Source organism: Salminus brasiliensis, chromosome 11 (assembly GCF_030463535.1).
Source record: "Salminus brasiliensis chromosome 11, fSalBra1.hap2, whole genome shotgun sequence".
Taxonomy (NCBI): domain Eukaryota; kingdom Metazoa; phylum Chordata; class Actinopteri; order Characiformes; family Bryconidae; genus Salminus; species Salminus brasiliensis.
The window spans coordinates 35,945,197-35,970,530 of NC_132888.1; the positions used below are offsets into that span (position 1 = coordinate 35,945,197).

The 25,334-nt window shown below is 44.2% G+C and overlaps 1 protein-coding gene and 3 non-coding genes across 6 annotated transcripts; all 4 read left to right on the plus strand.

The window, feature by feature from the left end:
- Positions 1 to 306: 306 nt before the first annotated feature.
- On the plus strand, positions 307 to 24,955 carry atg16l1 (ATG16 autophagy related 16-like 1 (S. cerevisiae)). 3 transcript variants are annotated; one of them, XM_072690769.1, is made up of 19 exons: positions 307 to 512; positions 3,511 to 3,619; positions 4,283 to 4,376; positions 4,551 to 4,641; positions 5,160 to 5,233; positions 5,774 to 6,025; positions 9,335 to 9,400; positions 9,620 to 9,709; positions 10,005 to 10,064; positions 16,860 to 16,965; positions 17,412 to 17,517; positions 18,472 to 18,542; positions 18,643 to 18,714; positions 19,150 to 19,270; positions 20,628 to 20,733; positions 20,832 to 20,981; positions 21,077 to 21,124; positions 22,033 to 22,134; positions 22,377 to 24,955. In XM_072690769.1, the coding sequence occupies exons 2-19, from the start codon at positions 3,514 to 3,516 to the stop codon at positions 22,468 to 22,470; spliced, it is 1,809 nt and encodes a 602-aa protein (XP_072546870.1). In that variant the 5' UTR covers positions 307 to 512; positions 3,511 to 3,513; the 3' UTR covers positions 22,471 to 24,955. The 3 variants fall into 3 exon arrangements, with proteins under 3 accessions (XP_072546870.1, XP_072546872.1, XP_072546871.1); XM_072690771.1 differs by having other exon boundaries at positions 16,863 to 16,965; XM_072690770.1 differs by having other exon boundaries at positions 307 to 502.
- Positions 17,032 to 17,327, plus strand: LOC140568453 (small Cajal body-specific RNA 6). Its single transcript, XR_011980632.1, has one exon.
- Positions 17,776 to 18,035, plus strand: LOC140568452 (small Cajal body-specific RNA 6). The gene has a single exon (XR_011980631.1).
- On the plus strand, positions 18,796 to 19,071 carry LOC140568454 (small Cajal body-specific RNA 6). Its single transcript, XR_011980633.1, has one exon.
- Positions 24,956 to 25,334: the final 379 nt, after the last annotated feature.

A 25,334-nucleotide genomic window follows, 5' to 3' on the forward strand; every position in this document is an offset into this window, starting at 1 on the left:
TTTATGTGTGTGAATAAATATGAAACTTTTATATGTAAAAAATATTGTAATTTTTCTGCATATTGTACACACATTAGTTTACCCTCATTAAATATGAATTCAGTAGTTCCGTTTATAAATAAGTTATAAACTATACAATTATAAAATTATACAAATATATATTTTTTCATGAATGTTCATTATTAGCATTCATAATAATAATAATAATAATAATAATAATAATAATAATAATATTCTAATCAAACTAACAGGGCTCGTCCCGCAGCCACTAGCCGCTGACGTCACTTTCCTGCGTCTTATTCTCTCTCTCGGCGGAAGAAGGAGCCGCAGCGCGAGTGCGGACATGGCGGATCCGGATGTGGAGAGCGGAGTGGGCTAGGTTCGGTTTAGCAGACGTGTAGCAGACCTTATTAATCCGATCAGTGCTTTTATCGCCAGTCAGGAGGATCGATCGCTGCACTGCACGAGAGAGAGCGCTGCAGACAGCGCGCGGCGGTGGGAGGTAACGGCAGGTGTGTTTACACAACTAACTGCTTAGCTTAGCCTAGCCTAGCTCAGAGAGACACTGATCACCAGTACCGAGAGTTATCGGTAATACTGATCGATAACGTTACTGGCGCGGTTCTGCTGCTGCGGAGAAGCGCGTGGACAGGTGCAGCGGTCAGAGCGCGCGACCCGGCCGCGTACCGTAACGGGGCGCTTTGAGCCGCTGGTTCTGTTTACATCCGCAGGATCCCAATCGGTTCTGCTGAGTCACACCGCGGATCAATAAACCCGGAGCAGAGAGATTACAGCGGGATAAGGGCTCTGATGGGGGCTTGATGTGGGAATACGACTGTATTTGGACCTGCCGGACAGCTTGCAGACCTGCCGGACAGCGTGCAGACGGGCTGTCTGCAGACCTGCCGGGCTGTCTGCAGACCTGCCGGGCTGTCTGCAGACCTGCCGGGCTGTCTCTAGACCTGTTGGACTGTGTGCAGACCTGCCAAGCTGTCTCTAGACCTGCCGGGCTGTCTCTAGACCTGCCGGACTGTGTGCAGACCTGCCGGACAGTGTGCAGACCTGCCGGGCTGTCTCTAGACCTGCCGGGCTGTGTGCAGACCTGCCGGACAGTGTGCAGACCTGCCGGGCTGTCTGTAGACCTGCCAAGCTGTGTGCAGACCTGCCGGGCTGTGTGCAGACCTGCCGGGCTGTGTGCAGACCTGCCGGGCTTTATGTAGACCTGTCGGACAGTGTGCAGACCTGCCAGACTGTATGTAGACCTGCCAGACTGTGTGCAGACCTGTTGGACTGTATGTCGACCTGCTAGACAGTGCACAGGGTTGTCAGGCAGTGTGTAGACCCAGGAGATGGTGTGCAGACTTTGGTTTTGCAGAGTCACAGTTAATTAAAAACAAAGAGTATCTAGAACTGTCTCTAGACCTGTCTCTAGCAGAACCAGTCAGGGTTCTGAGTTACAGCTGGGCATTACAGCTGCAGGGGGGGTTAATGTGGAAATAAGACTATATCCCGAACTGGCAGACTGTATCAAGACCTGTCATGGTCCTGATTTGATTTTGCGGATACACAGCAGATTACAGTGGGATTAGGGATCAGACTGTATCTAGAACTGTCCGGGTCCTGATTAATGCTGGAAATAAGACTCTATCTGGAACTCCCAGGCTGTATCTAGAACTGTCAACCAAAAACCAGGAGCTGAGGATTACACTGGGTTTAGGGCATTACTGTCAGACGGTATGTAAAACAGTCAGACTGCGTCTAGACCTGCCAAGACCCTGATTGGCTCTGTTGAGTTACAGCGGATCATTAAATGCTGATTGGGTGGATTACTGCAGGATTAGACTATCTAGAACTGTCAGACTGTATCTAGAACTGTCAGACTGTTTTATGTATAGCTCTTTATCCTAGTCTGACTCACCGTGGCTTCATGGAGAGATGCATGTTTCCGCACAGAGCAGCTCACAGTGGTGAGCACAGTGGAGTGAGTACAGCCATTTGCGCATGACTTGGGATTCAAACTCACGACCCACAGGCGTTATTGTGATATATTGTGATACTGTAAGCAAGGCGTAATTTAGCATTTCCTTTTCTTCTTTCTTCATTAATTTGCTTTAAATCTAAATGTTAGAAAAATGTCAGCAGACTAAGGCGTGGTCACTATGATCAGAGCATTGCTGGTTCGAATCCCTGTCATGCTGCTAGCTATCGGCAGTCGAGGCCCCAAGAGAGCACGGGTGGGTAGATGGCGCTCTCTCCCCACATCGTTTGCTGCAGGCCGGGAATTCGCCGCTTCCATCCAGTCGCATTGGTTGCCTGGTGGTGTTGCATTGGCGGGGGTTCGAAAGCAGGACGTGTGCGATGGGGGAGATGGCACGTCTGGGTTGGGTAATTGGCGGCCCAATTTGGGAAGAAAATGGGTGGAAATTTTGAAAAAACATTGAATGTTGCTTTTCCAAAATGGTGGTCATCCTAAAATATGATGGAACACTTATAAAATAAATAATGAAAGACTTCAGTTTTTACAGATAAATTACATATATGATTAATATTCGCAGTAATCGGTCGTCCACTGTGAACTCAGCTAGCTAACGTTAAGCAGGCTAGCTGGAAAAGTTAGCCACTATTTACCTCAGAAGTTAGTGTCTGTAATATGCTGCAGCTATAACTGTGTGTTGGTATTTATTTATTTATTTATTTATTTAAAGCAGTGGCGTATTAATATGGAATTCAGATGTTGTGAGGAGGTCGTGGGTCGGGTTCGAGTGCGGCTTAGCCAATCAGATTTAAGGACCAGAACTATCCGTTTTGTAAATGTACCTTTGCAGAACATCTGCACTGGACTTCTAATATACTGCTAACCAGGCAAAGAACCATTACTTTCTGAGTTGTCGTGGTTCCGTATAGAGCTACCTTAACTGTAGAACCCTTAAAGAACCCTTTGTTGAAGAGTGAATGTGTGATTCTGCCGTACTGTTGGATGCAGCCCTGCTGGGTCTGAGCTCGGCTTGACTGTAGAACAGGTTCTTGTCTACAACTGAAAGCTGGATGTTGTATAAATAGGGAATTTGTTTGTATCACACACTCTCTCACTCTCTCTCTCACTCTCTCTCTCTCTCTCAGAAAGCACTCTCGCTCTGCTGATAAAGGGGGCGTGGCTGTTTACACTGCCCTCGCACTGTTCAGTCCTAGCTTTCACCTTCACTCTGGTTCTGCAGAGAACCACCCACTCTCCTGTGCAGCTTCACCTAATAACTGACCTTGAAATGCTCTCGAAAACTGCAGTATGAGTGGCAGGGCTGATGAATGGGTGGGGCTTAAACTGCTGTAGGCTGAATGGGAGGGGCCTAAACTGCTGTAGGCTGAGTGGGTGGAGCTAAACTGCTGTAGGCGGAATGGGTGGAGCTAAACTGCTGTAGGCTGAACGGAGCAGAAACACAAACTAACAAGGTAATACAGCTCATTTCGGAATCCAGACTTACTTTAAGTGTGTGTGTGCGTGTGTGTTTGTAGGAGATGGCGGGCCGCAGGGTGGAGTGTACGTGGAAGAGGCACGTTGCGGAGCAGCTGAAGCTGCGGGACCGAGTGCAGCGGCAGGCGTTTGAGGAGATCATACACCAGTGTGAGTAAAGCTCATTACCCAAACAAAGTGGCTCCCCTGATGATCGCACCACCAGTTGGGGCTGTGTCTCACTCCACAGCAAAGGCAGGACCGAAGCGCTCACCATGAGACCCACATACTCTAACCCGACCACCGCCACATCCCAAGCAGAACCTGGATTTGTCGCTTAAGACGATATGGTTCCAGTACTCAGCATTTTAATTGTCTAGTTCTCAACGATCTCTCACCAAGAGGTAGACTATCCAAAAGTAGCCTCCGAGAGCCTTTTTACAGGGAGGCACTTTTGCGCCCTCTTGTGGCAGGACCCAGTATCCAATCAGACTACACCTGTGATCGTTTACATAGACCTAGACACCTGAGACATAACTGCTTGCTGCAAGTAGACATTTCTATCTGCGTTGTTTGTTTATTTATTTATTTTTATTTTGTTCAATGAGTGTATTTTTTGCTCTTGGGCTCCCTCTACAGTTGTGGATGTACATTTTCCCTATTACAGTCAGGGGGGCAGAAACATGATTCTGAAGCTGCTGTCTAAGAGCTGTCTCCGAGGAAGACCTCCTAGCCTTACCCTCGTAACGCTGGAGGCATAATGTGAGACGGGGTTCTAGTTAATGGGATGGTGGAATTGATGACTGACTGGAGACCCGATGTGTGTGTGTATAGATAACCGGTTGCTGGAGAAGTCTGACCTGCAGTCGGTTCTGTCAGACAGACTACAGACAGATAAGTATGAGCTGCAGAACAGACACGACCTCAGGTTAGTGATCAGCACGCCCCACTGCTGTGGTTCTGTTCAGGCTGCAGAATGCACCTGAATGAGCATGTGTCCCAATACTTTTGTCAGTATAGTGTATACTGATATGGATTTTGATAATATGATGGAAAGCATACCATAGTGTTGAGTTAACTGTGTGTTTATATGTGTGTGTAGCCCAGGTGCTGAGTCTCTGCAGCAGGAAATGGCTCAGATTCGCATCCGACACCAGGAGGAGCTCACAGAGCTCCACAAGAAACGTGGGGAGGTCAGTAACCATTATTTCCAGAATTCGTTACTCTGTTAACTCTTTTGAACGTTGTAGCACCCCAACGCTTCCTGTAGTGTATTACAGTCTGTCAGAATGAGCATATGGCTCATATGAACATTATAGAGTGCCCCCTACGCTTCCTGTAGTGTATTACAGTCTGTCAGAATGAGCATATGGCTCATATGAACATTATAGCGCGCCCCCTACGCTTCATGTAATGTATTACAGTCTGTCAGAATGAGCATATGGCTCATATGAACATTATAGAGCGCCCCCTACGCTTCCTGTAGTGTATTACAGTCTGTGAGAATGAGCATATGGCTCATATGAACATTATAGAGCGCCCCCTACGCTTCCTGTAGTGTATTACAGTCTGTCAGAAAAGTGTGTGAATCATTATAGGGAATTACAGAGCGCCTCCTACAGTTTCAGTCATGTATTACAGTTAGTCTTAATTGAAGTGTGTGTGTGTGTGTGTGTGTGTGTGTGTGTGTGTGTGTGTGTGTGTCCTGCAGCTGGCCCAGAGCGTGATTGAACTGAATAATCAGATTCAACAGAAGGACAAAGAAATCCAGAGCAATGAGGCCAAGTGAGTATTGGTGTGTGTGAGTTGTGGGTAAAATAAGACTAAGACTTGCAGACTAAGACTAAGTCTAAGTGTCTGCTTATTTAATTTGACCAAAAAGTCGTCCTGCAAGATACAGTTCGTTCCATGTAGTGCTATATAGCGCCCCCTGGGGTAGTTTAAACTGTAGTGCCTGTAGTGTGTTATTTAAGCACAGTATTATGCATATACCACAGTAATATGCATATCCAACGGTTTCGATGGTTCAAATGTTTGTGGGGATCATGTGGGCTAGTGAATAACCGTATTTACCCTAATAGCACGTACTGTAGATTCCCTATGCAGCTGCATGCACCAAACTAGGACTGTACGAATACACGTACCATTACACCCCTAATAAGTAGGGGATTATAGTGTATTAAAGTGTAACATTAAATTTATATATTAAATGAATAAAATGTAAACTAAAAGCAGTGTTGAGTGTCTGAATTGTTTAAGTTCCTGTTGTTGTTATTATTATAATTTTGTATTATTTTTTTTATTTATTTTTTGTGTGTATTTTAGGATGTTGGAGTATCAGCAGCAGATCGCTCACCTGGAGGGTGAATGCCGGGATTTGAGGAACTCTCTGGCGGATTTGGAGCGGGCGAATCAGACGCTGCGGGACGAGTACGACGCGCTGCAGATAACGTTCAGCGCACTGGAAGAAAAACTGCGGAAAACTACAGAGGACAACCAGGAGCTGGTGACGCGCTGGATGGCCGAGAAAGCTCAGGAGGCCAACCGCCTCAACGCTGAGAACGAGAAGGACTGCAGGTCAGACCAGTCATGCAGTATTTTACAATCATTTCACAATAATAAAACATTCATTACATATTCATAAAACAGTCCAACAGTGGCATATTAGTGAACCCAGGTATCGAATTCAGGTATCAAACCCAGAACCATGTGAATCCGCAGCCGGTGTAGCAGTTAAATCAGCATTGCTGTGAAAAAGCAGAGTATGCGTGATAATAAAAGCATATTTAATATATCTAAATTTTACAGATCTGTGTAAAATTGATTGATCTGTAAAGACTGGACAGTTTTATTTATTTTATTTTTTTTATTACAAAAAGATATACATATAGAAAAAATATATATAATAAGTTTGGTAGTTCAGTGCCCTAATGCTATTTTTAATTTAATTTAATAGTTGACTAATAGCAACATATCATAAATCTATCATATCATAAATCTTAATTTTTGACATTTTTCACTTTCAATTTCATGATGAATGGACCAATAGAAATTGGAATTTTGTGTTTTTATGTTGACTTTAGTTGAGTTAAGTTACAGGGTTTTTGCATGGCAGCATTGATATGAACATGTAGTAAAGTAGTATATCACTGTACTGCCGGTAGTGTATCCATGTGTGTAAGCTGTTTGCGTACAGGGAAGCACTTTTGTAAATCGCTCTAGATAAAAGCGTCCACTAAATGCCTAAAATGTAAATGTTTGCACCGCCCAGGTTGTTGGGTGTTGGGTTCTAATCAGATCTGTATATATCAGACCTGTTGACTCTCTTATCAGTGAGGGGGCTGTCGATCTGTTGACTTTTATAGTGTTTTGATCTGTAAAGTTCACCAGACATCTCCTGGACCGTGTGGAATAGCGCCATTCACGCATAGGGGAGGGGAGGGTGTGTAAATGGTCCTATACTTAGTGATAATGGCTGAGTGTTTCTGAATGTGCTGAAGGTGTGAATGATGAGGGATTATCATTGAATACTCTCACACAGACACACTGTATTCCCCCTTTAGGTGGAGAAAGGCTTTTAGTTTTAGTCTATTTTGAATTATTTAGAAGCTTTATTCAGGTTTGAGTTCAGAGCTAAAACTCGATTCCCTCTTTTTAGAATTGTGACAAGAACTGAAAGGGATTAAAGTACAACTTATTAAAACTACTGCAGAAACCACCAAACAGCTTTCAGTAGGCTTCTCTGAGCTGCCACCATACGCTAATGCATTATTTGCCATTTAGAATTTGCTCTGATTTAAAATGTAGTCTAATTAGAAATTTCAAATAATTCAGCATAATTTAAAATGTGGTGTAATTCACAATCTTGTATTAACAATCAAATTAATATAAATTTGAAATGATCTAGAATTTATTGTGGTCTGTTTCAGAGTTTAGTTTAATTTAAAATGTGGCACAAGCCATATTATCATATTTAGAAATGGATTATTTAGAATAATTTGAAATGTAGAATTATTTGGAATTTTGAATACTTTAAATATCTGTGTGATTTAAAAAGTAATTCAGATTTTTGAATTTAGAAATTAGTATAATTTGGAATGATTTGGAATTTGGTGTAATTTTGAATACTTCAGAACTTGTTTTAATGTAAAATGTAATAAACTCGTTGTTTAGACATTGGTCATATGTAATTATTTAATTTAGAATTATTTGAAATTTGGACATTTTAGAATCATGTCTCATTAAAAAATCTGAATGCTTAGTATAATTAAAAATTATATTTCATATTTAGTGTATGTGTTTGGTTTTATGCCGGGCCTACATTTTATGCCATTATGAGCCAGACCTTTTTTAGCCCCTTCCAACAAATTTCCAAAATCACGATTGGAAGCAAAACATGTCAGTTAGAAAACCGTTGGTTTTACCAGCACCAGCAGTTTTGTTTAGAAAATTAGAAAACCAATTAAATGAAATGTACTATTTCGTAACCTTGTAGCGTTGAGCTATTTGTTGTTTGTGTAAAACACTATTTTAAGTGATTTTTACACATTTTTAAATCAGAATCTGATTTGGTCTTTGACGATGATGCATCATTCTCTACAGAGACGCACTTCTGCACATTTTAATACACAACTGCTTTTTATTTACTTTATTTAGATAAACAGATTCGTGGAATGCAAACCATAAACGGATGTGCTGTGCAAAACTATTGGTACACTTAAATATTATTACATTTAATGGAATTTTATTTGTTTCCAATTTGTTAAATTCAGTAAAGAAATAGAAATTGTGTCTAAAATGTGCATAACATTAAATAAAACAGCGTAAACTCTGTAATGCATGTTGGAAGGTCGGTTCCCTTTTGCTAGTCAAGAGTGCATCTAAAATAAAATAAAAGGCTTGAATGAATCAATCAATGAACAAAATTAAATACACGTAAAATAAAAAAGTAAAGAAATAACTAAATAAAAGTAGATCTTGATGAATAAGAACAGCTATGGAAAAAACCTTGTCAAGTTGCTGTTTTGGAGATGCAAGGTTTGGTTTCACCAGCAACAACAATTTAAATGACAATTTTGGTCACATTTTATTCATTGGATTAATCATATCAGTCTTTCATTTTTGAAAAATAAATAAATATGAAAAATGAAAAGGCTTGTCCTAATTAAATGTTATGTTTTTATTTATGTTAAATCTGTTAAATTGAGTAAATAAACAGTGTGTATTGAATGAGCAGCAGTATAGAATTGTGTCTCTGTAAAGAATCTGCCTTATTTACAGTGTGTCAGTATACAGTACTGTACAGAGGTTTCAGGCCCCTAATCACATTATTTAAAAAAAAAAAACTGTTTATTTCAGCAATAAGAGGGTTTTTACTTTAGAAACTCCAGATGCAGGTAAATAAATCCAGTAAAAAGGCACAAGAGTTTCTCATTCTGAGGAAAGTAGCAAAGCAGCAGTTGTGATTGCCTGGCTTACCTGAGAACAGGTGTGAACGTTTAAGGGTTCTGACCTTTCAGCTGAAACAGACGGGGGTCCTGAATGGCCAGGTAACGACCGGGTCGTTCAGGTAGATACTCGCCTGATAGCCGTCTGGATAAGCATTACGGTCTGGCCTGTGATTGGCTGCCGGGGGCGTTGCTCAGGGTTTAAACACGGCTGTAGATCTTAGTTCCCTCAGACTGGAGCTGCACTGAGGTGCTGGGTTCAACGCTCCCCTCAGTGCTGACGGGTGTAAAGCAGGATGGCGCTGTTGTCTGCGACTGAGCAGTCGCTGTGTTTGAGGCTGAAAGGTATGAAGCCATGTAGAAACTGTGTGTTTGCCTAGTTTCAGGGGTTTAGCAGTGTTCGGAGTGTTCCTGTACTGATGTGTGTGTGTGTTTGCAGACGCAGACAAGCTAAACTGCAGAAGGAGCTGGCGGACGCTGCCAAAGAGCCGCTGCCCATCGACCCGTAAGTGTCCACTCAGTCCTGATAATGATGATAAGCCTCTTGCCATGTTATCAATATCTATAGTCTATATCTATATATCAAAATAGTTAAGTAATTAATTAGATTTATTGGGTATAAAAATAATAATAATAATAATCAGTATTCCACCATTTATCCTGCATTTAGCCATTTCAGTTAAGTGAACCCAGCTGCAGTAATTCTGTAATCTGATTGGTTTAGGGACGATGACATCGAGGTCCTTTCATCAGAGGATTCTGCGAAAGCACAGGGAGAGACTTCTCCGAGCCGAATGCCCAGCAGAACACCCAGGTACACACATGCGCTCGTTTACATGAAGTGGTCACTAGGGGGCACCATATCCTCAGTAGTGGACTGATGAACACATACAGTCACAATATCACTATCAGCACACGGGTCGATGGGCAGCACCCCTTTGGCAGCTTCTGCCAGTCTGCGCCTGCAAACACACACACACACAGTTAAACCCCTGACACACACACACATGTATAAAGTGTGTGTCCAGAACCAGTCATTAGGTCTTAGTGTATAATAATAACTCCTAACTAATCATTAATAATTGTGTGTTTTCTGTTATTGTTTTCAGTAAGCGCCTGTCTCAGCCTCCTCCTGCTGGACTGCTCGACTCCATCTCCAACATCTTCGGGTGTGTGTTGTGTGATGTCTGTCTGTGTCTGAGTATTTATGATCCGAGTATGAGGGATGTTCTACACAGACATATTTGTTGTCTGTCTGTCTGTCTGTGTGTCTCTTTGTTGGTCTGTGTATGGGTATGTATGTTGTCTGTTTGTCTCTCTGTATCTTTGCATTGGTGTCTCTCTGTGTCTGTATGTCTGTCTGGGTCTCTGTCGTTCTGTGTGTGTCTGTCTCTCTTTCTCTGGGTGTGTGTCTCTCTCTTTGTGCATGTGTGTCTCAGTCTGTGTGTGACTCTGTATGCTTGTGTGTCTGTCTCAGTTTCTCTGTCTGTATGTTTTTCTGTATGTGTGGGGGAGTCTGTCTCTGTGAGTCTGTTTGTGTCTCTCTCTCTGTGCATCTGTATGTGTTTCTTGGTTTGTGTCTGTGTCTGTCTCTGTGTGTCTTTATCTGTCTCTCTATGTGTCTCTCGGTCTGTGTGTGTGTGTGTGTTGCTGTACTTCTATGTCTGTGTGTACGCATGTGTCTGCCTCTGTGTGTGTCTCTCTGTATGTGTGTCTCGGTCTGTGTGTGTGCATGTGTGTGTCTGTCCCTGTGTGTCTTTTTTACCTCTTTGTCTACCTGTCTCTGTCTGTGTGGCTGTCTCTCTCTGTGTCCATCTCTCGGTGTGTGTGTGTGTGTGTGTGTGTGTCTTTCTTTCTCTGTCTCTGTGTGTCTCTGGCTGTGTCTGCCTGGTTCTGTGTGTGTCTCTCTGTCTGTGTGTGTGTCTCGGTTTGTGTCTGTGCCTCTGTGTCTGTCTCCCTCTGTGTGTCTCTGTGCGTGCCTCTATGTGTCTATCTCTCTATCTCTCTCAATATATGCGTCTCTCTGTTTCTGCCTGTGTGTGTGTGTCTTTCTCTGTGTGTCTCTGTCTGCCTGGTTGTGTGTGTGTGTGTGTGTGTGTGTGTTTGTCTCGCTGTAGTTCTGTGTGTGTCTCTGTCTGTGTTTCTCTCTGTGTGTCTGTCTCTCTGTGTCTGTGTGTATGTCTCTGTCTTTCTGTGTGTGTCTCTCTCTCTCTGTGGTTCTCTGTGTGTGTGTCGCTGTAGTTCAGTGTCTGTCTGTGTGTCTCTCTATATGTGTCTCTCTGTTTCTGCCTGGCTGTCTCTCTGTGTGTGTGTGTGTGTGTGTGTGTGTGTGTGTGTGTCTCTGTGACTGTCTCTCTGTGTGTCTGTCTCTCTGTGTCTGTGTGTGTTGCTGTAGTTCTGTCTGTCTCTGTCTCTCTCTGTGTGTGTGTGTCTTTCTCTGTCTCTCTCTGTGTGTCTCTCTATATGCGTCTCTCTGTGACTGCCTGGTTGTCTGTCTCACTATGTGTCTGCCTGGTTCTGTGTGACTGTCTCTGTGACTGTCTCTGTGACTGTCTCTGTGACTGTCTCTGTGACTGTCTCTGTGTGTGTGTCTTTCTCTGTCTCTCTGTGTGTCTCTGTCTGCCTGGTTGTGTGTGTGTGTTGCTGTAGTTCTGTCTGTCTGTGCCTGTCTCTGTGTGTGTATGGGTCTGTATATGTGTATGTCGCTGTAGTTGTGTGTCTGTTTGTCTCTCGGTCTGTCTTTCTCTGTCTCTGTGTGTTTCTCTCCATACATTTGTGGATGTATCAGCCTGTGTTTCTATCTGTCTCTGTTTTGCTCTCTGTCCTTGTATTTCTGTGTGTGTGTGGGGCGGGGGGCTGTGTGGGTCTGTCTGGGTCACTGTGTCTGTCTTTCTGTGTGTCCCTCTGTATGCTTGTGTGTCTGTCTCAGTTTCTCTGTCTGTATGTTTTTCTGTATGTGTGGGGGAGTCTGTCTCCGTGAGTCTTTCTCTGTCTCTGTGTGTCTCTGGCTGTGTCTGCCTGGTTCTGTGTGTGTCTCTCTGTCTGTGTGTGTGTGTCTCGGTTTGTGTCTGTGCCTCTGTGTCTGTCTCCCTCTGTGTGTCTCGGTGTGTGTCTATCTCTCTATCTCTCTCAATATATGCGTCTCTTTGTTTCTGCCTGTGTGTGTGTGTCTTTCTCTGTGTGTCTCTGTCTGCCTGGTTGTGTGTGTGTGTGTGTGTGTGTGTGTGTGTGTGTGTTTGTCTCGCTGTAGTTCTGTGTGTGTCTCTGTCTGTGTCTCTCTCTGTGTGTCTGTCTCTCTGTGTCTGTGTGTATGTCTCTGTCTTTCTGTGTGTGTCTCTCTCTCTCTGTGGCTCTCTCTGTGTGTGTGTCTTTCTCTGTCTCTCTCTGTGTGTCTCTCTATATGCGTCTCTCTGTGACTGCCTGGTTGTCTGTCTCTCTCTGTGTGTCTCTGTCTGCCTGGTTCTGTGTGTCTCTGTGCCTGTCTCTGTGTGTGTCTTTCTCTGTCTGTCTGTGAGTCTCTCTCTTTCTGTGTGTGCCTGGTTCTGTGTGTCTTTCTGTCTCTTTGTGTGTGTGTGTGTGTGTGTGTGTGTGTGACTGTCTCTGTGTGTGTGTCTTTCTCTGTCTCTCTGTGTGTCTCTGCCTGGTTGTGTGTGTGTGTGTGTGTGTGTGTGTGTGTGTGTGTGTGTGTCTCTCTCTCTATGTGTCTCTCTGTTTCTGCCTGGTTGTCTCTCTGTGTGTGTGTGTGTCTCTGTGAGTGTCTCTCTCTCTCTCTCTCTCTCTCTCTCTCTCTGCCTCTGTATGTGTTTCTTGGTTTGTGTCTGTCTCTGTGTCTTTATCTGTCTGTGTCTGTTTTTCTGTGTGTGTGTTGCTGTACTTCTATGTCTGTGTGTACACGTGTGTCTCGGTCTGTGTGTGCATGTGTGTGTCTGTCTCTGCATGTATCTGTGCCTGTGTGTCTTTTTTACCTCTTTGTCTGCCTGTCTCTGCCTGTGTGTCTCTCTGTTTGAGTCTGTGCTTCTGTCTCTGTGTGGCTGTCTCTCTCTCTCTCTCTCTGTCCGTGTCTCGCTGTGTGTCTCTCGGTGTGTGTGTCTTTCTCTGTCTCTGTGTGTCTCTGTCTTTCTGTGTGTGTCTTTCTCTGTCTCTGTGTGTGTGTGTGTGTGTGTGTCTCTCTGTTTCTGCCTGGTTGTCTGTCTCTGTGTGTCTCTGTAACTGTCTCTCTGTGTGTCTCTGTCTGCCTGGTTGTGTGTGTGTTTGTCTCACTGTAGTTCTGTGTGTCTCTCTATATGCGTCTCTCTGTGACTGCCTGGTTGTCTGTCTCTCTCTGTGTGTCTCTGTCTGCCTGGTTCTGTGTGTGTGTGTGTGTGTGTGTGTGTGTGTGTCTCTGTGACTGTCTCTGTGTGTGTGTCTTTCTCTGTCTCTCTGTGTGTCTCTGCTTGGTTGTGTGTGTGTGTGTGTTGCTGTAGTTCTGTCTGTCTGTCTGTGTGTGTGTGTGTGTGTGTGTGTGTGTGTGTGTGTGTGTGTGTGTGTGTCTTTCTCTGTCTCTCTGTGAGTCTCTCTCTTTCTGTGTGTGCCTGGTTCTGTGTGTCTTTCTCTGTCTCTTTGTGTGTGTGTGTGTCTCGGTTTGTTCCTGTATGTCTGTGCCTGTGTGTGTGTCTGTTTGTGTGTTTCTCTCTATATGTGTCTCTCTGTTTCTGCCTGGTTGTCTCTCTCTGTGTTTGTGTGTGTCTGTCTCTGTCTCTCTGTGCGCCTCTGTGTGTGTCTGTTTCTTCCTGTATGTCTGTGCCTGTGTGTCGCTGTAGTTCTGTGTCTGTCTGTGTGTGTCTCTCGGTTCGTGTCTGTGTCTCTCGGCCTGTGTCTTTCTCTGTATGTGTGGGGGAGTCTGTCTCTGTGAGTCTGTTTGTGTCTCTCTCTCTGTGCATCTGTATGTGTTTCTTGGTTTGTGTCTGTGTCTGTCTCTGTGTGTCTTTATCTGTCTCTCTATGTGTCTCTCGGTCTGTGCCTGTGTGTCTGTTTTTCTGTGTGTGTGTGTGTTGCTGTACTTCTATGTCTGTGTGTACACATGTGTCTGCCTCTGTGTGTCTCTCTGTATGTGTGTCTCGGTCTGTGTGTGCATGTGTGTGTCTGTCTCTGCATGTATCTGTGCCTGTGTGTCTTTTTTACCTCTTTGTCTGCCTGTCTCTGCCTGTGTGTCTCTCTGTTTGAGTCTGTGCCTCTGTCTCTGTGTGGCTGTCTCTCTCTCTGTCCGTCTCTCGCTGTGTGTCTCTCGGTGTGTGTGTGTGTGTGTGTGTGTGTCTTTCTCTGTCTCTGTGTGTCTCTGTCTTTCTGTGTCTGCCTGGTTCTGTGTGTGTCTTTCTCTATCTCTCTGTGTGTGTGTGTGTGTGTGTGTGTGTGTGTGCGTGTGTGTGTGTGTGTGTGTGTGTGTTTGTCTCGCTGTAGTTCTGTGTGTCTCTGTCTGTGTCTGTGTGTATGTCTCTGTTTTTCTGTGTGTCTCTCTCTTTCTGTGTGGTTCTGTGTGTGTGTGTTGCTGTAGTTCTGTGTCTGTCTGTGTGTCTCTCTGTGACTGCCTGGTTGTCTGTCTCTCTCTGTGTGTCTCTGCCTGCCTGGTTCTGTGTGTGCGTGTGTCGCTGTAGTTCTGTGTCTGTCTGTCTCTATATGCGTCTCTGTTTATGCCTGGTTGTCTGTCTCTCTCTGTGTCTCTGTGTGTGTGTGTATGTGTGGCGCTGTAGTTCTGTGTCTGTCTGTGTGTCTCTCTATATGCGTCTCTCTGTTTCTGCCTGTCTGTCTGTGTGTGTGTCTTTCTCTGTCTCTCGGTGTGTCTCTGTCTGCCTGGTTGTGTGTGTGTCTCTGTCTGTGTCTGTCTCTGTCTCTCTGTGTGTGTGTGTGTGTCTTTCTCTGTCTCTGTGTGTGTGTGTGTCTTTCTCTGTCTCTCTGTGAGTCTTTCTATTTCTGTGTCTGCCTGGTTCTGTGTGTGTGTGTGTGTGTGTGTGTGTGTGTGTGTGTCTCTCTCTCTCTCTCTCTCTCTCTCTCTCTCTCTCTCTCTCTGTGTGTGTGTCTCTGTGTGTCTCTGTCTGCCTGGTTCTCTGTGTGTGTGTTGCTGTAGTTCTGTGTCTGTGTGTGTGTCGCTGTGTGCCTCTTGGTTTTTATCTGTGCCTCTGTGTCTGTCTCCCTCTGTGTGCCTCTGTGTGTGTGTGTGTCTCGGTTTGTTCCTGTATATCCGTGCCTGTGTGTCTCTTTGTGTGTGCCACTGTGTGTGTGTCTCTCTCTCTGTCTCTCTCTGTGTTTGCCTGTCTCTTTGTGTCTTTCTCTGTCTCTTTCTGTGTCTCTGTGTGTGTCTCTCGGTTTGTTCCTGTATGTCTGTGCCTGTGTGTCTCTGTTTGTGTGTGCCTCACTCTATATGTGTCTCTCTGTTTCTGCCTGGTTGTCTGTCTCTCTCTCTCTTTCTCTCTCTCTCTCTCTCTCTCTCTCTCTCTCTCTCTCTGTGTGTTTGTTTTTCTTTGTCTCTCTGTGTGTCTCTGTCTTTCTGTGTCTGCCTGTCTCTGTGTGTGTCTGTGTGTGTGTGTCGCAGTAGTTCCGTGTTTGTGTCTGTGCCTCTGTGTCTGTCTCCCTCTGTGTGTGTGTCTCGGTTTGTTCCTGTATGTCTGTGCCTGTGTGTCTCTGTGTGTGCCACTATGTATGTTTGTCTGTCTCTATGTTTCTGCCTGTGTGTGTGTGTGTCTCTGTTTCATTGTGTTTGTCTGTCTGTGTGTCTCTCGGGTTGTTCCTGTGTGTGTGTGTTCGTGTCTGTATGTCTGTGCCTGTGTGTCCCTGTTTGTGTGTGCCTATATGTGTCTGTCTCTCTCTATGTGTCTCTCTGTTTCAGCCTGGTTGTCTGTCTGTCTTTCTGTGTCTGTCTGTCTCTGTCTCTCTGTGTGCATCTGTGTGTGTGTCTCAGTTTCTTCCTGTATGTGTGTGTCGCTGTAGTTCTGTGTGTCTCTCGGTTCGTGTCTGTGCCTGTCTCCCACTGTGTCTCCCACACACTCTCGGACACAGTGGGAGCTGCTCTCTGTGTGTTTGTGTGTGTATTTGTCTCTCTGTGTGTCTCTGTCTTTCTGTGTCTGTGTGCCTCTGTGTGTGTTTCTCGGTTTGTTCCTGTGTGTGTGTGTGTGTTGCTGTAGTTCTGTGTTTGTCTCAGTTGTGTCTGTGCCTCTGTGTCTGTCTCCCTCTGTGTGTGTCTCTCGGTTTGTTCCTGTGTGCCTGTTTCTGTTTGTATGTGCCTCTGTCTCTCTCTATATGTGTGTCTGTGTTTGTGTGTGTCTCTGTCTTTCTGTGTCTGCCTGTCTCTGTCTTTCTGTGTCTGCCTGTCTCTGTCTCTCTGTATCTGTCTGTCTGTCTCTATATGTGTGTCTCTCTCCTTCTGCCTGGTTGTCTGTCTCTCTCTGTGTGTCTCTGTCTTTCTGTGTATACCTGGTTCTGTGTGTGTCTCTCTGTGTGCCTCTGTGTGTGTCTCAGTTTGTTTTTGTGTGTGTGTGTGTGTGTGTCTGTTTCATTGTGTCTGTCGGTTTGTTTCTGTATGTCTGTGCCTGTGTGCCTCTATGTGTCTGTCTCTCTATATGCGTCTCTTTGTTTCTGCCTGGTTGTCTGTCTCTTTGTGTGTGTGTCTCTGTGTGTTTGCCTGTCTCTGTGTCTTTATCTGTGTCTTTCTCCCTCTGTGTGTGTGTCTCTCGGTTTGTTCCTGTATGTCTGTGCCTGTGTGTGTGTCTCTCTCTCTCTCTCTCTCTCTCTCTCTCTCTCTCTCTCTGTGTGCCTCTGTGTGTGTGTGTATCAATATATCCATACATCTGTGTCTGTCTGTCCAGATGTTTTGTAATGTCCATGTGCTGTTTGTGTGTCTCTCTCTCTGTGAGCTGGGTTTGCATATATCTCCCCCTTACTGTAGATACAGGTGTGTTTGTATGTGTGAGTGATGGTGTGTGTGTTTGTTTTAGAAGGCGTCGCTCGCTGAATTCCCATGGGACGTCTCCAGAGAGTGCGGATGCTCCTTCTGGAGTGTGTGCAGAGGTCCGGGTGCCCTCCACCGCGCTGCATGTCTTCGTAAGTAACCGTCCCACTGCTGGAAGCTCAGTGGCATGATGTAGGAGTTAATTGGTCAGTGTTCAAGGTCAGTGATGTGATGTAAAAGGTCTGAAGCCCAACTCTCTTACCGCTTCCTGTGCTCCTCCCAGCAGCCCCTGCTGTTTCATCCAGTATGCTCTAGGTGTGTATAGCTGGCTTGCGGGGCAGCTGATATTAAAAGGGCTGGGCTGAGTGTGTTTCTGAGAGCAGCAGGTCTCATACACACAGCTGCAGCACACATATACATACATACATACATACATACACACACACACAGGAGGATTAAGGTGCAGTAGAGACTAAAACATAGGCTTATGATCTCCAGTTTTCAAGCTGAGGCCTTTAAGAACATTAGATCAGGTTTATCAGACCAGAGCTAAACTCAAGTGACTCAAAAAGCCACGTGTTTGTTTGTTTGTTTACAGGATGCCCACGACGGTGAGGTGAACGCGGTGAGGTTTAGTCCTGGATCCCGTCTTCTAGCGACAGGAGGGATGGACCGCAGGGTGAAGCTGTGGGAGGTGGTAGCAGGTAAAGAGAAGAGCAGCTTCGCAGATTCACCCTCTGTAACTCAGCCTAGTGGCCTTACTGTGTGTATACATAGTGTATACATAGTCACACTATTGAGCCAAAACATTATGACCACCTCTCTAATATGTTCCTCCACATGCCACCAAAAAGCTCCTTAAAATGTTGACCGGTCAAACATTAGGTTTGAAAAATTAGCAGTGTGCTATAAGAGCTGGTTGCCCAGTGGTGTGATGAAGAACCTAATTGATCAGTTCTGAAAGTCAGTGATGTGATGTAAAAGGTCTGAAGCCCACCTCTCTGCCCACTTCCTGTGCTCCTCCCAGCAGCCCCTGCTGCGTCTCCAGTATGCTCTAGGTGTGTATAGCTGGTTCGCGGGGCGGCTGATAATAATAAGGGGGCTGTGCTGAGATTGTGTTTCTCGGAGAGCTGCGAGACACACACAGCGACAGCACACACACACAAACTCTCACAGGAAGATGGAGCAGGGGCTCATGATCTCCAGTTTTCAAGCTGAGACCTTCAGGATCAAGACAAATAACAATTTCAAATATTTACAGTTAAGATAAGGGTATTTATGCAAAACAAGATTACATAGTTTGAGTTATAAATGCAATGAAATAAAATATATATAAAATATATGATATATAAAATGAAAAAAATATATTTTTTTATTACAAAAATATATATTAAAATTAGACTTTCAAATTCATAGTGGGCGTGGCTTTAATTTGCGCCTTAGTGTTAGTCTTAGGCTTTTTTTGTATATAAATTCCAAATTTACCTCCCAGATTTTAGATGGCCAATTACCCAACCCATTAATTAGTACTCTCCCATCGCATGTAAGGCTCCGCATGCGCAACTGCCACCGAGCACTAATATATGGACAATTTTTGTCTTTTGTTTTACAGAAGATAGAGCTGAGCGCTTTCTAACGACTGTGTTCCTTTTGTCTAGGTCGTTGTGAATCTAAGGGGGCGCTAACTGGCAGTAATGCTGGAATCACCAGTATTGAGTTTGACAGCGCTGTAAGTACTTGCAGAACACCTGGCTTACAGAACATCAGACCTGCAGCCTTTAAAGGAGAATTCACCACTTTCTCCACCCACCGTGTCCCTGTCTCCTCAGGGCTCCTACCTGCTGGCTGCCTCCAACGACTTCGCGAGTAGAATCTGGACGGTAGACGACTACAGGCTGAGGGTAAGGACACACAAACACGAACATCCGAGGGCTCACAACCCATTTTGGTGTGATATAGCAAGCTGGTTGGTCAGTGCTGAAGGTCAGTGATGTGATGTAAAAGGTCTGAAGCTTGGCTCTCTCTGCCCACTCCCTGTGCTCCTCCCAGCAGCCCCTACTGTTTCTCCAGTATGCTCTAGATGTGTATAGCTGGTTTTGGGGGCTGCTGATAATGAAGTGGCTGCGCTAAGTGTGTGTTTCTGAAAGCAACAAGACACACACACAGCTGCAGCCCATAGACGCACAACACACTCACACACACAGGAGGACAGTGGTGTAGTTGAGTCAGGCCATTGATCTCAACCTCATACTGAGGCCTTATAATCACACAGTTGGTGGGGGGGGGGGTGTGGAAGTGTGCAGATATCCATAACCGGTCTGTTTCTGCTCTTTCAGCACACACTGACTGGCCACAGCGGGAAGGTTCTGTCAGCTCGGTTTCTACTCGATAACGCCCGCATCGTCTCCGGCAGCTACGACCGGACGCTCAAACTCTGGGACCTGCGAAGCAAAGTCTGTAAGAAAAGAACACTGTCAACACCGACTCGACAGTACCCTACACCGAAATAAACGGTGGTACTGATACAAACTGAAATGTCTGAAACTGTTCTTGAAATCGGCACAAACAACAACATTTGCATCAGCACAATAGATGCATATATAGAAATAGTAACGCCAGCACCGGCACAAATACCAATGTCAACGCTGACATGAGTAACATGAACAGTGCCACAAACAGTACCATCAACACTGTAATGTCTGTAATGTCAACACTGACATAAGAATAACATCAACACTGTCTGTCACAAACAGCACAAATTTGCATCAGCACGAATAAAAATGTCTGCGCAGCAAAAATAGTAACATTGACAGCACCGCTAATAGGAACAATGACGCCAACACCACCACAAATAATGTCACCACAGAGACATAACATCAGCACTGACAAAAACAGCATCAGCACACATGGTAACATCAACACAAACCTTTTAACGTCAGCGCTGACTCAAACAATAACATATAACATTTAACGCCAACATGGCCACTGACCGTAAACCCAACACTGACATGAGAGTAACATCAACACAATCAACATTAAGGTTAGTACAGACGGGAGAGTAACACCAACACAAACATTAATGTCTGCACCGACTATGACATTAACATCACTGTAGATATGAGAGTAACATCAACACAAACATTAGCATCAGCACAGACCCAGACATTAACGTCAGCACCAACGTGAAAGTAACATCAACACAGACATTAACGTCAACACCGACTCAAACATTAATATCAAGACTGATTTGAGAGTAACATCAACACAAACATTAATGTCAACATGGCCACGGGCAGTAATGTCAACACCGACATGACAGTAACAACAACACAAACATTAACATAAGCACCGACTTTATTATTAACGTCAGCACCAACGTGAGAGTAACATCAACACAAACATTAACACCTCTAATATTAACGTCAGCACTGACATGAAAGTAACACCGACACAAGCATTAACGTCAGCACCAACATGAGAGTAACACAAACATTAACGTCAGCACCGACGTGAAAGTAACATCAGCACAAACATTAACGTCAGCACCGACGTGAGAGTAACACCAATATTAACGTCAGCACCGACATGAGAATAACACCAATATTAACGTCAGCACCGACATGAGAATAACACAAACATTAACATCAGCACAGATTTAAACAGTAACATCAACACAGACATTAATGTCAGCCTGGTGATGGGCAGTAATGTAGACAACAGTATGAGAGTAGCACCGTCAGCCTCAGCACTATGCCCTGTCCATTTGTTCCCCTCAGTCTTCTCTCCCGGTTGTGCTGACCCTGTCCTGTTTCAGGTATGAAGACGGTGTTTGCGGGCTCCAGCTGTAATGACATTGTGTGCACAGAGCAGTGCGTGATGAGCGGTCACTTTGATAAGAAGGTTCGCTTCTGGGACATCCGGTAGGTGATGATGCGATTGTGGTTAAACTACCTCTGTTGTTTCAGTTCTGGGTAGATGTGGGTGGCCTTTCACAGGACTACTCTGTGTTTGTGTGTAGGTCTGAGAGTATAGTGTGTGAGCTGGAGCTGTTGGGTCGGGTTACTTCTTTAGACCTGAATCATGACCGAACGGAGCTGCTCACCTGTTCCCGTGACGACCTGATAAAGATTATTGACCTGCGCAACAACGTTGTGCGGCAGACCTTCAGGTACATAAACACACACTCTCACTTAGACACTCTTTCTGTACAGCTGTTTAAACCTCTGCCTTTCTATAAATCGTTGCGTGTGTGTATGGTTTCAGTGCTCAGGGCTTCAAGTGTGGCTCCGACTTCACCAGAGTCACCTTCAGGTGAGAATACACATATACCAAAGCAAAGTGTCATGATCAGCCAAGACATGTTTGGTATCTGATGTGTGCTTGTTTAAGCTGGAGTTACACTATGCAGTTTTTACACTGGTTCTCAGCCTGGCTGGTTGGTTCTAGTCTGCAGATTTTTCATCAGTCGGACTCAACAGTTGGAGAAAGAATCAAATAGTGTGTTTTTTGTTTTTCAACCTTTTTTAGTTTTTTTGTTTTTCAACCTGAGCGTAATCTAGTAGTATACACTGGTCAATGACTCCATTGGAACCAGTTTCTTTGATAGCCAATGAAAATGCAGCACATGAGTGCCAAAAATCCCAGTCTACAGAAAAAGTCAAGTCATTTTTAAGAAGAAGTAAGCCAAAGCCTCACTCACTTCCTGGCACTGGCGGTCAATTCGGCCACGATTTTGAGGAGAATTTCCTTTAGGCTGGAGTTTCTGCCCCTACTGGTAGACCCATGTATTCAATATACCTGCATATTCAGCTGCTTTCTTCAAACCATGGCCTTTGGCATGCCCAAATACAATGACTTTTTTTTTGCCAATCATAAACATCGGTTTTGCCACCCATTTTCCACTCATCCTACGAGACACTCACTGCAGTGTACTCTTCTCAAAGCCGAAGTCCTGTCACACACACAGCAGGTATTTAAAACCATCATCCTCATGCAACACTACCTGCGGGATCCGGGAGTTACTACTACCCTAAGGTGCTAAGTTTTGCCCAGAGCGATTCATTTTGGCTGTGTCCAGTGTTTGTTAGCAACGTTAGCATCTCCCGTTGTAAATTAAAGAAGCACACGTCAGATACCAAACGCATTTTGGCTGATGGACTGAATCTGGGTTTAGAGATCCATTAATAACCTTTGTATTTTATGTTCTGGGTGTATCTCAGCCCTGACGGGGGTTACGTAGCTGCGGGTTCTGCGGACGGCGCTCTGTACGTGTGGAACGTTCTTACAGGGAAACTGGACAAAACCCTGGACAAGAACCACAGGTCAGTCCTGCCCATTCGGTTTAATCCCGTCTTACCCTTCATCCAGTTTAACCTTACATTTGACTGCACGCTGTTTAGTGACCAGTTCATCCTGCATGTTTCTGATTCGTGTATATATTAAGTTTCTTTCAGTATTAATGTCTACACAACTTGCTGACCGCTCTGACCATGTTATGACAAGTCAGACTGTCCTCAGTTTTACGTTCCTTAAATAAATAGTGTTTTTCCCGTGTTTGTTGCAGCTCTGCGATTAACTCTGTGTCCTGGTCTCCATCGGGCACCTACGTGGTCAGTGTGGAGAAAGGCAGCAAGGCAGTGCTTTGGTCAGACCTGTGATTGGGCAGCCTCCTCCCTGGCACGATGTGATTCGATGAGGCGGCGAGAGCTGTCGCACTTTCTTCTCTGGCACTTGGACTGTGTTTCTTGGGGGGGGGAGGAGACAGTAGAGGGGCGGAGCTTAAGGCTTTTGGTTTGGAGAGGCCCAACACTTTAACTGTATTCATATCAGCACTATCTATCGTCACACACACACACACACACACGTACATAAACAGTTATACTTGTCAGGAGAGACACGTGTGGATAGTCGTGACACATCTGGTTTCCGAAATATTTAAAGGTTGCTTAACCACTGCTTGACAATGGCGTGTGAGTGTGAGTGTGAGTGTGAGTGTGAGTGTGAGTGTGAGTGTGAGTGTGAGTGTGAGTGTGAGTGTGAGTGAATTTGCTCTTTGTTGTTCTTGCCTTACATATCACCGCTCATGAGGTGTGTGGGTAGGTCTGGCAGCAATGCCCCACTTCCCCATTGTGGAAGTGGGGTAAAAAAAAAAAAAAAGGTAAACAGAGTCACTATGAAAAAAACAAACAAAACAACAACAACCATAAAGGGGATGTCCACTCAATTTTTTTTTATGCCCTCCCCCAAGATTCTCTGCATAATTCTTTTAATGCTTGATAGTAGTTCTATGGACCCCTACTACTAGTTCACTCACGTTTTCCCTATAGCTGAAAAAGTAAAGACGCAAACCTCAGCCACAAAGCATGTCTTGACTGGGACCTGGTCGACCTCTTAGTGGACTTTGATGACTTGACTTTTACTGGGATCAACATTAATACTAAGAATTACATTTGTAATTATAACAGTCTAATAATTACAGTAATATCATCCAAAGCGATAATTATAATTAATATTAATAATAATTTCTGGAATTCCAGCTCACAAGGACTCCTATAGCATCATAACAATGACATAACACAACTAATACAATACAACTAATAAGCAGGTATTAAACATGGTGTAGGTAGCTCTGCCCCCAGGGCAGCAGCGTGTCTATTATATAAAGCTGTGAGGCTCTGCTGTTTATTATATACAGCGTAAGACGTCTGACCACAGAGAACTGCCGGTCATATCAGTCAGTACAGCGTGGTTTTAACTACACTACTGCAGAATAACATTAAAACATCAAATATTACATTATATCAGCTGAGATTTTGGGTTAATTATTTGTCTATATGTTAAGGTCGGTATGGGCCTCAGTTTACATGCATACAAGCGCCTTAGTCTTGAGTCTTCAGCTGCATTTGAGGAATGAATATTTGGGGTTATATCAAAGCTTCTTTGATATAAATGTGCTAATGGCCTTGGGCTGGGTTTCTCCGTTTAACTGGACAATTTAGGCCTAGAATCAGGAATATCCGGTCGAGTACTGTTGTCTAAAAGCTTTTTTGCGGAGATTCCTGCCGAGCAACCACCCTGCAACATCGTACGCATGTTCAGTAGGTGATATCTGTAGAAAAATAGGTTGTACTTCAGACCTTAAAAGTTTTTTTTTGTTTTGTTTTTGTTTTTAATCTTCCAGGCCGACTCAACGATTGTTAAACAGGTGAACATACAAAACTGCAGAAATTTGGTGGACTTCCCCTTTTTTAACAGTGTAAAAATTACATTTTGACAGCGGTGACTTGATGGATAATAATAATTCACAACCAATTTTTTCCAATAAACGGGAAGTTAAAACTGGTGGCAGTTAAAGAGCGTCACCCATCGTCGATGTGCAAAAAAAAGCTCCATAATTAATAGTTTCAGTGGTTGTCATAATTCGTTTCAATAATTAGAGACTGACCATCATCTGACCATTTATTGGTGAATGGACCAATAGAAATGCTCAAATTACAGTAATATTATTATTATTATTATTTATTAGTTGTTGTTTTTTTTGGACAGCGACGACCACACGCGCACACACGCGTAAACACGTGTCTCAGTGTTTCAGCTTGTTTATGTAGCCACGCTGATCAGCAGACGCTCTCCTGTTGTGGATAATAAGCTCATGTCGGGAGTGGGTGTGGTTTCAAGATGACTGACATTGGAATTAGCCAGTCAGTGCTGCACAGGCTAATCCCTCTTTTAGCTTATCCAGGAGCCAGATTTGTTATACACACACACACTTCAGTGCAAAGGCCTCTAACTGCATATTATAGAAAAACCCTTGGACCAGTGCTGACAAACCACACCCTCACACACACACATAGGCATACATGCATATACAGTCTACGGTTCAGAACAGTATATTGAGTTGCAGCATCTCATCAGTTCTGCTGCTTCAAGAGGGTGGGGAGCTTGAGTTTAGCACTGGGTGTGGGTGTGGCTAGAGGATGACCGCTGTATCCCATTGGCTAAAGATGTGTATAAGTTATGAAGAACTGATAAATGTATAAATGAAGTGTTTGTGGATGTCTGAGAAATGTTTACACGCCAACAAATGTCTGACACAACCGTCTTGATTGTGTACTGTCGTTTATAAACCAGAGGCCTGGACGATTTTGAGTGTTTCAGTGTGTTCATGTATCTCAGATATTTGACATATGGGACAAATAGCATGTGCAGCCATGCCCTATGAATCTAATATTTATAGAGATCTGGACTATTGATCCTCATGTAAACAATATCAAGAGATGGAGGGAATAGACACATGGACAAAATTGTTGGTACCCCTCAGTTAATGAAAGAAAAAAACACAATGGTCACAGAAATAACTTGAATCTGACAAATAATAAATAAAAATTCAATGAAAATGAACAAATGAAAATCCGACATTGATTTTAAACCATGCTTCAACAGAATTGTTTTAAAAAGTAAACTCATTAAACAGGCCTGGACTGAAACGATGGTACCCCTGAAAATAATGTGACCAAAGGGA

Coding starts and splice junctions, on each gene's coding strand:
- atg16l1 (XM_072690769.1), top strand. CDS start 3,514: ATGGCGGGCCGCAGGGTGGAGTGTACGTGGAAGAGGCACGTTGCGGAG. Junction 17,518..18,471: donor GCTGTGGGAGGTGGTAGCAG/GTAAAGAGAAGA, acceptor CCTTTTGTCTAG/GTCGTTGTGAATCTAAGGGG. Junction 18,715..19,149: donor TAGACGACTACAGGCTGAGG/GTAAGGACACAC, acceptor CTGCTCTTTCAG/CACACACTGACTGGCCACAG.